Raw genomic sequence first — 13,071 nt, forward strand, 5'->3', positions numbered from 1 at the left:
GAAATATAATGAGATCATGGTTGTGTATGTTAACAGGGATTTGAAAAATATCCCATGCGCTTCAGAGTTCCTCGGTTTCATTTCAGACCAGCAGACATGCAGGGAGAAGCATTTTTTTCAGTCAGGGTCATTGAGCCATTCTCCTTCTGCTTGGAGAATTCCAGCAGTCTGGAAAGGGTGTTGCTCCCCCTCCTTTTTGCATAATCAGGAACCTCCAAAAATCAGCTTTCAGAACCTTTTCTCCCTCAGTTAGCAGCCTGACTGCCTTTGAATGGGATCAGGTGTTTCAGTCAACTGTTGGGCTGATTCACAAAGTCAGAAGGGGAAAACAAGATGTTCTTTATGTGGAACTGGCATAATGCTGACTATAATGCTTCTTGTGATAATGAAGAGACAGGAATAAGATGGTGTAAACACAAAGCGGATTTTTTGTTTAGGAAGCGGGGCACACACACATACGGTATAACTGTTGTGAACCGGGATATAGGCAGTCAGACCTAGTGGTCAGAGCAGTGGTGGTCAGGCCTAGTGGTCAGAACAAGAGTCAGAAACTGGAGGTCAGAGATAGAAACAGAGTCGGGAGTCAAGCCATGAGTCAGAGTCAGGAATTGAGCCGCGGGTCAGAGCTGGAGTCAGTAGCCAGGGGTGGGTGTAACAGCAGGATGTAATCTGGAACAAGGCAGACCAGGAGGATCAGGATAGGAAGGCAGGACTCAGGAATCAGGCAAAACAGCAGGAGCCGATAAAGCAGACAGCCGGGATTCACAACTTCCTGTGCCGCCTTGTTATACCAATAAAATAAAAACCAGCAGGATCTTATTAAAAGGGAAAAGGCAATATGCCACATTTATTGTGAATACAGAAATAATCATAGTAAGCAGTTAGTTATAGCTATAACATTCCATTCAATCTCATATTTATTCACACACATTCATTCATACACACACACACAGGTTCTGCAAGGTTATCATAGTTACCAGCCTTAGAGTTGCTCATGCCAAGCCACTGGCCAGGTGACCTGGACATGAGGACGGATCAGGGCCTTGTCAGATGCTCATCTGATGCTCCTGGAAGTTAGTTTGCAGAATCAGACTCCCAAAGTTCTCCCTTTCTAGAGTCCATTTTTATAGGAATTTCTTCCTGTGCCAGTCTATGGGAATTGCTTCATCATGCTGTTGCTGAATCAATCAGCAGATGGCACATTGCTGACAGTTCCGTGCTGCCAGATGTTATCTTTTTCTTTGGTTTTCCCATTCTTGAGGCTGTTGGGTGGATTCCAGTCTGCCCTCCGGGGGTCCTCTGGTTATTTCCACTTGCCGTCTTCTTCAGCCGATGGACACTGGATTCTTAGGCTGGCACCTCCCTGATCACCACCAGATATTGGGTGGTTCTAGACAAAACTCCTTTTTCAGATTGTTGGGTGCCCCAAAGAGACAGATGAATCTTGGTCATAATATTTGCATTTCTTCTAGGAGCTCCAACAATCTGGACACTCCTATGGGAATTTTACCTTGTATATAGTTCTTGTTTCAAGTTGTGGGTTAGATACTTTCAGATGTGCTGAGGAAGTTGCTCACTGGTTAGCGAGGGTGGTTTGCTATGTAAGAAGGAAAGAAGGCCAAAAGCATTCTGTCAGCTGACTGGTTTAGCTACCTGATCCTGCAAAAACAGGAGCAACCCAGTTTCAAGACTGCTGGAGCTCTTCTCAGTAAGGTAATTTATGAGTAGAATTTCTTTCTGGGTCTGTTCTTCTACAATATCCACATTCAATATTTTATTTCTATCCCATAAAGTATAAAATAATAATGAAGAAGCTCTCAATATGTAGAAAATAATGCTTAAGAATATTCCTTTTTCCTGACCTTCCATTTTCCATGTTCCAATATAAATCCATGCTGGGGAGATAGCAATGGCCTTGGGATTAACTTCATCTGTACTTGAAGCTATAGCTGTGATTCCCAGCTTGTGCGGGTATTCTTGTGATAGCTCTCATTGAGCTAAACATAGTATTGTTGCCATGATAGCATGAGCAATGTCATGGACTAGCCACCATGGATGCATACACAGGGGATCTGGGCAGGTTTGAACTTGTGGCAGCTAGCCCAGGCCTCTGCTTACTGATGTTACCCTGCTATTTTTAGCATCCTAGCTCACTGAGAGCGAGTATGAGTATGTCTACACAAGCTGCAAATTTCTTTTAGCTCCAAATGTAGATGTCATATTACTGTCACAGGATTGGGGGAAACAGTTATTAGCCAGTAATATTCTGGATCGCTCCCATAGCTGGCTAAAGGGGACACTCATCTCATATTGCTGAAGTAGATGAAATTTTAATAATTTAATTGGCTGTTACAATTGCTGACTTGTATAATCTTCCTGTGCTCCATTTTCAATAATAAAACTCTATTTTCTATTATTAAGTTCAAGTGCTTAAAATTCAGTTCTCTCTCCATTTTCAATTTGGTAATTTTAATATTGGAATAAAGTAAAATTTGTGATTTTTTTTTAAAGAGTCAGTTTGACAAATAGTAAGTAACCAGCTAATTATCATTTAACAATGCACATAATTAAGATATCATTTGGACAGAAGAGACTGTGTAAGTCTCTGACAGCTGCATTCATATTTTCAACATTCAGAAATACAGCAGTTTTATGTGAAGCATCATCACCTGCCATAAATATTAAAGAGCAAAGTACTAATTTCTGCAGCCCACCTACATTAACTGTGATTCAGTTTTTTTCCTCATTCCCTAAACAAAAACATTTTAAGACAGAGCTCGATTGTGAATACATAGACCTTAAACATAACCTCACTACAGGTTGTAGATTGAAAAAAACCTAAACATTTGAATGTCATAAATTTAAGAATTAATTTTGCTATGTCCCATACCCAGCCCAATGTGAACCACGCATAGTGTAGATACTTTTCTTTAAGTATTTCCAGTCAATTTTATAGGTTAATTATAAATTTCTAAAGTGCTCCAAGTATTAAAAAAATCTACATGTTAAGTGTTGTTGTTTTTAATAAACAATGAAAAAATAATACAATAGGTAATATATTGTATGCACTATTGTAGAATCATAGAATATCAGGGTAGGAAGGGACCTCGGGAGGTCATCTAGTCCAACCCCCTGCTCAAAGCAGGACCAATCCCCAACTAAATCAACTAACTCCTCTCTATCCTTTAAATAGAGTAGGTAAAGTCATCGCCCCTCTAGTCTACTATAGATATGGAGATACTCTAATGTTTGTAGACTGTATTAGTAGAGTGGATCGGGACCAGGTACAATATTGCGCTGGTGATATGTGGATATTGGAGTCTTGGATCTACACCAAAGAGTAATAAATGGCTAAGTCAAATAAGTTGCTGGGCTGCTTTGTCTGGCAATTTCATTTAAGCAATATTATGTCTATACATAGTTGTTCGTCCAGCATTTGTAGACAAGTATACAAAGTATACTTGTATACAAAGACAAAGTATACAAAAGAGACCAGGTTTGCGGCTTGTAGGGGAATGGCAGATTGGAGAGCTTTTTGTGGATTTTATGTAGAGACTAACTGTTTGTTGAGGTATTACTTTTTCTATTAATTTTTCAATGTCTGAAGAATTATGAGAGTTGGCATGGTGATTCTAATTAGGCTGTGGATATGCAGGTGGAAATAATCTGCACATAGTTTAGTTTTGGGGAGGGGTTAAATAGAAGAAAAAGGGGTATATTTGGTTTCAATGGTTCCACTACTTAATCTCAAATATTTTATGGAATGTGCGTTTATATCCACGTTTTTCCAAAAAGATCATCTTCCCACAATATTATTATACTGTGCCTGTATTCTGCAGCTGATCAACTTTTAAATGAAACTCAACAGAAGTAAATGGAAAACAAAACAATTTTGTTTTTTAAATCTGGGCACAACTGGCATTTTATACATTGAAACTATTTTGATACTTGTAGAAATAGTTATATGTAAATATATTATACTATAAAATACTATAAATATGTGCCATACTATAAAACTATAATTATATACATAAATATATTGACATTATACTAAACTATGGCTCTTTCCTTTAGCAGGTGGGGAAAGAAGACACATCATTTGTAAATACCAGTAAGGCCTCCAGTCTGCAGGACCCTAATGTAAGGTCTGTTACTTCTTGTTTGTAGGGAAAATATCAAATAAATACATTACGTTGTACAACATTTTCAAAACGTTGCCTACTGTATGCATGCCAAAATCCATAGATACATATCTAAATTACTGTGTGAAGTCTGGCAAGCTGCAACCTGATTATACGGTGTATTTTCTTCAAACTACAATCTGTAGTGAGGTTGTGTTTAAATCATGTGTCTAAGTATATACAGTCTTCAAAATCTCAGCTTCAGAATTCAGGCGGGAGAAAAACTTGGAAAGATTTGTGTAGACCATTTCAGTTTGCAAAGAGCAAAAAAACCCAAAACATTTTGCATAGAAAATATGGATAAGAATCATAATAACCTTTAAAACTCAGAGTAGCTTTAAAATATAATCTCTGTTTTCTGTATTTTGAATCTGATTTCCACTCTGATGCCACTTATCCAAACGCTGCTGTTTCTAAGTTAATGAAATCTTCAGCAGCAGCTGCTGCTGCTACTGTTATAATATTTGTATTTTTGCAGTAGCGGCTCGGAACCTCAGTCACGGACCAGGACCCAGTTGTGCTAGGTATTGCACAAACACAGACCTTGTTTATTGTTCATGTTTTTCTGTTTCCTGGAATTATTTTAACAGTAGAAAAGGGAGCATTTGTTTTAGTGCACAGAAAATGTGTTTCTTTGGATTTCTTGATCCGCAGGAAGGCCTGGTTGGGATTGCATTTTTGTTGCACTGGAAGCTGATTCTTCTCACAGGAATTTTCCTTTTGCAGCTAGCCATTTTAAAAAGCATCATATTTGAATGTTCTGTTTGGATCCCAGAGAATACATTCTTATAACAGGTTTGGGGTTTTTTTTAAAAAGAGGACTTCACTGTGTGGGTTATTTGGAAGCATGCTGCCTTTACATGAATGGTAGTAACATCATTTTATTCATCATCAGTGTCAGAAGGATCACACGGTTTCAGATGGGAATAAATTGATGTACAGTATGGTTGTCAAGCAGGCTGTCAAACAGCTAATTGTGGGAGCTTGTTGGTTACTTCATTACAGATTTATCTAACCTTTTCACCCTGAAGAATGAACATATTATTTCAAAAAGCTCATAGGTCCCCAATCAATAGTTCTATTTCCTTAGGCTCAGGCAGAATTAGTTGAGCACCTGTCCTGTTCTCTCTTGGGCTCTCACAGTCCGGCAGAATTGTAGGTGATGAATCAAGCAGAGGTATACTTTTCTCCCTCTCCTCTCCCCTCCCTTGTGATGCAACAAGATGCCCACAGGAGGAGCTGCTGAGTAGATAGAATAAGAAAGGGACAGCAACTGATCAAAGCACTCCCAGCTCACACCAGAGCTGCTCCTGGCACTGATGGGGACCTGGTAACCCCAGCCCTCTCAGTATTAAATGAGGCTGATTCAAACACTTGACTTCATAAATCAAAGGGCAAGACATATCATAGTCAAACACGTTCTCTTAACACCGTCACCCTCAACAGCCACAATTCAAATGGGCCACAGGTTTGGACACAACTGCTTTATTCTAATTAATTTGGAAATTATTGGGGATACAAATAAAGTATCCCACTGACTGTCTCTCTCTGCTTCCCTCTGTAACTGTGCTCTGTTCCTCCATTTCTGTAACACATTTTTCACCACAGTTTTCCTTTCATCTGAACATACAATACCACCATACATGCCCTTTACCACATCAGTGCCACCAAGGAAATTGTGCCAGCAGAATATTTTCTTACAGTGTTGTTAGCGCTCTTGTGACATTTTGCTGTTTTTCTTGAAGCCTCAGCTTCTGGTGTCATGTGAAAGCGGAGATTCTCATGTAATTTTTTAAAAAAAAAAGTAAGTTACCAGTCCCCATGGTTGCGAAGAAAAGCTTGAAAACATAGAGTCATAGACTCATAGACTTTAAGGTCAGAAGGGACCATCATGATCATCTAGTCTGACCTCCTGCACAACACAGGCCACAGAATCTCACCCACCCACTCCTGCAATAAACGGCTCACCTATGTCTGAGCTATTGAAGTCATGATCCCTAAATGCTCAAACAATGAAGGCAGATAAAAAAAAAACCCAACATTTATTATTTTAAAGTCTCATGACTTTTTGGAGCCTGAGTCAGGAAGTTTGAATGCCTGGGCCTGGCAATACTGCACATAGCAGACCAGGCTATTTGGATATATACGGTTTTTAATTGACAGCTGAAGAGATTTTCAAACTAAAACTCCTTCAGAACCACGTTGTCCTTGTAAAATACACGTTTGGGCCCAGACAATACCCCATTCCACAGAAAAGCCCTGGGGCAGGAAGCTTTGGGAGAGGAATTCTTTGTGAGGAATCCCCTGGCATAGATTCCCCATACCACCCCAATGGAGGCGGTACCCTCTGTAGAAAAGTTTGCAGGGCTAGCCCTCAAACCTGGCAGATTTCCAGGGATTCGCACAGATGCCTTGGGGGCGGGGTAGGTAGGAAGGTAGGGTCTTTGGAATCACCTTAACAGGGAACCCCTAGCCACAGTGGCGCCTTTCTCTATTATTTTTTACAGAGGTTCTTAGTGGAGCCAGAGAGTGGGAGGACACACATCCCCTGTCCCCACCCCCAGCATGCCCCTGGGCTGCTCAATCTTCAACCCACTCATACGGATCCTAGACCTGCTGAGAGGTTTCCATGAGGTTAGGAAGGTGGGGTAGAAAGAGGTAGATCCATGGCAGGGAAGGGTTGTGCCTTAGAGGCATCTGATTTCCCTCCTCCCCCCCCCACACTTGTCATGCAATCAGAAAAGGGGCCAGATGCAAAGGGCTCCCTTCAAGTGCAGTTTGGGGTGGACAGGGACCAAATGGGCCATGCCATGGCGTGACTGAGTAAAGTAAACAGGGAACCCCCAAATGCCATTTTAAGTCACTTTGAAGTGCAGAACTACACATTAATGAGTACTCAAATCAATTCACCTCAGTAGTAATGACTGTTCCAATTCTCTAAAGCCATGACTACAGACCAAATAACCACAAGTTTGGCATAAACATCAAACTGAAAATAACATCAAAACATAATTTAAAGAGTAACCTGCCGAGTTAAAAATGGGGTGGGGGTGGAGAGGGTGTTTTCCGTTTTATTTTAACCCATGTTTTAATTCCCTTTCCTTTCACTGCTTCTTTCTGATGTATGGCTTGAAAGGTTTTTTGATTTGGTTTGGTTTTGAAGATGGGGGGGGGGGTCGTCTTGTCTCCTGTTGGTTTTATTTTTAGCACAGTTTGGTGGGTCAAACTGCCTTAGAACCTGGTTCAGACATGACCAGTTTAAATCCATATTTAAGCTTAGTCATTAAATTCGGTTCTGAGGCCTATGTAGTGGGGATTTATTCTGGAAATCTCTGTATGGTCGTTCAGAAAAATCTGAATTTTTTTTGTTACTTAAAAACAAACTATATACATGTTTCTAAAAGCTCTTTATGAAATACGTGAGTTTTGCAAACTCCTTGAGAATAGAAATCCTGAGTTGGAGATTACAATTACTGACTGCCCATTACTGATCCTGGGCTTTCTTTTCCTGCCTTCCCTAATGTTGCTAAGGAGGGAACTAGTTAATCAACACTCTGCAAGTGTCGATGTTGATTTATTACATCCACTGCCTCTTTCTACTATTGCTCAAGAGATGTTGCAGACATGCCTGTGGGATCTGGCAAGGTGGATGGGATTGTTTTTCTATGGCTCTATTTTTTCCTTTCTGGAAGATCAGCAGGGGGTTGGTGTGGATTAATTGTTCATCCACCCAAGGAGCCCTCGTATCTGAAGACTGAAAAGAATTCCACTCAGGCAGCATACGTGTGACACTATTATGAGACACAGTGAGAGGGTTTGGGCTATGGTGCCATCTGTATACTCAGGACATTCAACTCTTCATTTCATTTTCATCATATCCAGATGGTGCCATTTTCTTGTTTGCCGACCCAAGGCATTGACCCAGATGAGAATGAGTTCGCTGATGCTCTGTTTGGATAGAACAGAGGTGATGTGGCTTAGTGGGGTGAATCCACTAAAACAATTTACATGGATTGTGGCTATAGTAAATATATTGGTAGGGTGTAGGTGTAAATAGCAAATAACAGAAATAACTGGTAGTAATGGGGCATTTTAACTACAGATATCTGTTGAAAAAGATATCTTGGTAATATGGCAAAACACAGAATTTCCAGTACATTCTTGGAATGTATTGGGGACAATGCCTTTTTTCAGAAAGTGGAGGAAATAACTAGGGGGGTAGCCATTTTAGACTTGAGTCTGGCCAACATGGAGGAATTGGTTGCAAATCTCAAAGTGGAAGGCAATTTGGGAGAAAGTGATCCTGAAATGAAAGATGTCATGATCTTAAGGAAAGGAAGGAGTGAGAGCATCAGAATAAGGACAATGGGCTTCAAAAAAGCAGACTTGGACAAACTCAGAGAACAGCTTGGTAAGATCCCACAGGAAGAAAATCTAAGGGAAAAAAGAGTTCATAAGACAGACCTAGCAGTTTCTCAAGAAGAACAATATTAAACATACAATTGCCAATTATTCTGATGCGAATAAAAAATAGGAAGAATAGTAAGAGACTAATGGCTCCATCAGAAGCTCTTTAATGACCTGAAAATCAAAACAGAATCTTACAAAAAGTGGAAATGTGGGCAAATTGCTAAGGAGGAGTACAAAATAATAGCACAAATGTAGCTACAAAATCAGAAATGCTAAGGCACAAAATAAGTTACACTAGCAAGAGAAAGAAAAGGCAATAAGAAAAATTTCTATGAATACATTAGGAGCAAGATAAAGGCGAAGGAATGTGTAGGTCCACTGCTTCGTGGAGAAGGAGATCTAATCATGGATGACATCAAGAAGGCTGAGGCATTTAATGTCTGTTTTCCTTCAGTCTTCATTAAAAAGGTTAATGGCAACCAGATACTCAACACAATTAATATTACTGACAATTGGGAAGGAATGGAAACCAAAATAGAGAAAGAACAAGTTAAAGAATATTGAGATAATTTGCATGTATTCAAGTCAGCAAGGAATGATGAAATTCATCCTTGGAAATTTAAGGAACTAGCTGAAGCAATCTCAGAATTGTTAGTAATTATCTTTGGACTGGTCTGCACTATGAGCTTGTCGAATTTAGCAGTGTTAAATCGAATTAACCCTTCACCCGTCCACACAAAGAAGCCATTTTTGTCGACATAAAGGGTTCTTAAAATTGATTTCTGTACTCCTCCCTCACGAGGGGATTAGCACTGAAATCGACATCGCCATTTCGAATTAGGGTTAGTGTGAACACAATTCGATGGTATTGGCCTCTGGGAGCTCTCCCACAGTACACCATTGTGACCGCTCTGGACAGCACGCTGAACTCAGATGCACTGGCCAGGTGTACAGGAAAAGTCCCGGGAACTTTTGAATCTCATTTCCTGTTCGGCCAGGCGAGCTCATCAGCACAGGTAACCATGCAGTCCCAGAATCAAAAAAGAGCTCCAGCATGAACCGAACGGGAGGTACTGGATCTAATCGCTGTATGGGGAGATGAATCCGTGCTATCAGACCTATGTTCCAAAAGACGAAATGCCAAAACATTTCAAAAATCTCCAAGGCCATGATGGACAGAGGCTACAGCAGGGACGCAACACAGTGCCGCGTGAAACTTCAGGAGCTCAGACAAACATACCAGAAAACCAAAGAATCAAACGGACACTCCAGGACAGAGCTCCAGACAGGCCACTTCTATGCTGAGCTGCATGCAGTTCTGGGCGGGGGGGCGCCACCACTATCCCACTCCTGTCCGTGGACTCCCATGATGGGGTACTCTCTGCCATGCCTGAGGATTTTGCAGATGGGGAAGATGAGGAGGAGGATGAGCTTGAGGAGCTCACACAGCACATCATTCTCCCCGGCAGCCAGGATCTTTTTATCACCCGGACAGAAATACCATCCCAACCCAACCAAGCCAGAGAAGGGACCTCTGGTGAGTGTACCTTTTAAAATATAATACATGTTTTAGAAGCAAGCATTTTTTTAATGATTAATTTGCCTTGAGGACTTGGGATGCATTCATGGCCAGTACAGCTACTGGAAAACTCTTAACATGTCTTTGGATGGAACAGAAATCCTCCAGGGACATCTCCATGAAGCTCTCCTGGAGGTACTCTAAAAGCCTTTGCAGAAGGTTTCTGGGGAGAGCAGCCTTATTCCGTCCTCCATGTTAGGACACTTTACCATGTCATGCTAGCAGCAAATAATCTGGTATCATTGTATGACAAAGTCTGGCAGCGTATGGTCCTGGTGTTTGCTGGCATTCAAGCAACATCCATTCCTTATCTCTCTGTGTTATCCTCAGCAGAGTGATACCATTCATGGTAACCTGGTTGAAATACAGGAATTTAATTAAGGGGACATTCAGAGGTAGCTGTTCCTACTGGGCTATTTGTGGCTTTTCAGTGGCTGAAAAGAAATGCTCCCCGCAGTTAGCCAAGCAGTCGGGGGGGCCCATTGGCGCTGAGCTGTTTGCGTTTGGCTAGCTTCCCTGAAACCAGCCATGCGGTGGGGGGGAGGGGTACAGCGATCATCCCAGAGAATTGGATGGGGGGGTTAGTTTGGTTTCTGCTGCTGCACGTTAACATGAAAACTGCAGCACTAAATGGCCAACTCAACAGGCTTTGCTTGGTATGGGAAAGGAGGGGGCTGCTGTTATGAAGGTTGCAGAAGCCGAAAGACTATGGCTTGCCATGGCCACCTGCAAGCCGAATTCTGTTGCCCGGCCCTGCTTGTGTGATCTCTAACACCAAAGCACGCAATATAAGATGCAAAATGCGACCTTGTACCAAAATCACATGTGCTATGTAATGTGAATAGTGTTGTTAACCATGAAAAAGTATAGCCATTGTTCTGTAAAATGTATCTTTTTAAATACTTCACTCCCTTTTTTTCCTCCCGCAGCTGCAAATGTTTCAAGTCTCCCTCCTACGTCCGAAAGGCTCTCTCAGATAAGGCAGCAAAAAAACCGCACGCGCGATAACATGTTCTCTGAGCTCATGCAGTCATCTGGCACTGACAGAGCTCAGCAGAATGTGTGGAGGGACACAATAGCACAGTACAGGAAAGCGGCCAATGAACATGAGGACAGGGAAGGACAATCGAGATGAGAGGTGGCGGCAGGAAGATCAGAGGAGGCAGGATGCAATGCTGGGGCTACTACGGGATCAAACGGACATGCTCGGGCGTCTGGTGGAGGTTCAGGAACAGCAGCAGGATCACAGACTGCTGCTGCAGTCCCTGTTTAACAGTCCTCCCTCCTCCCCAAGTTCCATAGCCTCCTCACCCAGACGCCCAAGAACGTGCGGGGTGGGGAGGTTCCGGGCACCCAACCACTGCACCCCAGTGGACAGCCCAAACAACAGAAGGCTGGCATTCAACAAGTTTTGAAGTGGCCTTTTCCTTCCCTCCTCCCACACCCCAAGCGGGCTACCTTGTGAGTTATCTCCCTATTTTTATAATCAATTAATAAAAAATACATGGTTTTTAAACAATAGTGACTTTATTTCCTTTGCAAGCAAGCTGTGATCGAAGGGGGAGGGCGGGTGGCTTACAGGGAATTAGAGTCAACCAAGGGGGCGGGTTTTCATCAAGGCGAAACAAACAGAAATGTCTCACGGTACACCCTGGCCAGTAATGAAACTGGTTTCCAAAGCTTCTCTGATGCGCAGTGCTTCCTGCTGTGCTCTTCTAATCGCCCTGGTGTCTGGCTGCGCGTATTCAGCGGCCAGGCGATTTGCCTCAACCTCTCCCCCCACGAGATGTGAGCATCATGAACCTTTCCTGGCCATCTCATGTTGATGAAATGTCCCTTGTGATCCACCAGTGCTTGCAGCACCATTGAAAAGTACCCCTTGCTCGGGCAATCCAGGGAAAAGGGAGCAAAATGATTGTCTGCCGTTGCTTTCACGGAGGGAGGGTTGCCTGACGACATTTACCCATAACCACCCGCGACAAATTTTTGGCCCCATCAGGCATTGGGAGCTCAGCCCAGAATTCCAATGGGCAGCGGGGATTGGTGGGAACTGTGGGATAGCTACCCACAGCACACAGCTCGGAATGTCAACGCTTGCCATGGTACTGTGGACGCACACCGCCGAATTAATGTGCTTAGTGTGGACGCATGCACTCAACTTTATACAATCTGTTCCCAAAAATGACTTCTGTAAAATCAGAGTAATTTCGTAGTGTAGACATACCCTTAGATTCCCAGTGACTTTCAATGTGACAAATACACTTAGGCATTTTTGAAAAGTTTACTTATCATAAATTAGAAGCACATCTTCTTGTGATGATGTACATGCACAAGATGGAGAGCATTCCATATTTATCAACATCATAACATCTTTAGAAGGGCCATTTTGTTCCACAGTTTGGAGTAGATTCTCATCCTTAGTCATCCTGCGTAGTAGATCAGTGCAGATATTTGCAAAATAAGGTGCTGCTCAGCATGAGTAAGGATGGTAAAGTTTAGAGATAAAATTAGATTTTCCTTTTCTTTTGTACAAGCCTAAGTTTACAAACTTTTGAAAAGGACCATGCTGAAATTCTTAGAAGTGAGCACTCTGGCATGTATTTGTGTACTGTTTATTTTGATCTTGTTTATGTCACTGTGTTTTGTATAATCAGTTGTGCTAGACTACGTTGTACTGTGTTATCAGATGAAGGCTTTTGTAGTTCTGGGGACACAGCCTCTATCACAAATAAAGACAAATGACTGTAATTCAGTTTGGAGGCCCACATCCCTTTTCAGTTTTACTTTATGCATCAGTGCAGTATTACAGTTTGAACTGTGGGGCCCAGTGCTGGTTTGTTTGTTTTTTGGGTTTTTTTTTGTTTGTTTGTTTGTTTGTTTGTTTTTGTTTTTTAAACAAAG

At 41.9% G+C, this 13,071-nt stretch overlaps 1 protein-coding gene across 4 annotated transcripts in view; it reads left to right on the plus strand.

Moving 5' to 3' along the window:
• EPB41L4B (erythrocyte membrane protein band 4.1 like 4B) overlaps positions 1-13,071 on the plus strand; it is a 255,127-nt gene that overhangs the window by 181,757 nt on the left and 60,299 nt on the right. For 2 of the 4 annotated variants that reach the window (XM_038392440.2, XM_038392441.2), the window contains exon 19: positions 4,075-4,145. In XM_038392440.2, the coding sequence (XP_038248368.1) occupies positions 4,075-4,145 (71 nt within the window). The remainder of the gene's footprint in view (positions 1-4,074; positions 4,146-13,071) is intronic. The other 2 variants (XM_043508596.1, XM_043508597.1) reach the window with 1 other exon arrangement.

This window comes from Dermochelys coriacea, chromosome 2, assembly GCF_009764565.3.
Source record: "Dermochelys coriacea isolate rDerCor1 chromosome 2, rDerCor1.pri.v4, whole genome shotgun sequence".
NCBI lineage: Eukaryota > Metazoa > Chordata > Testudines > Dermochelyidae > Dermochelys > Dermochelys coriacea.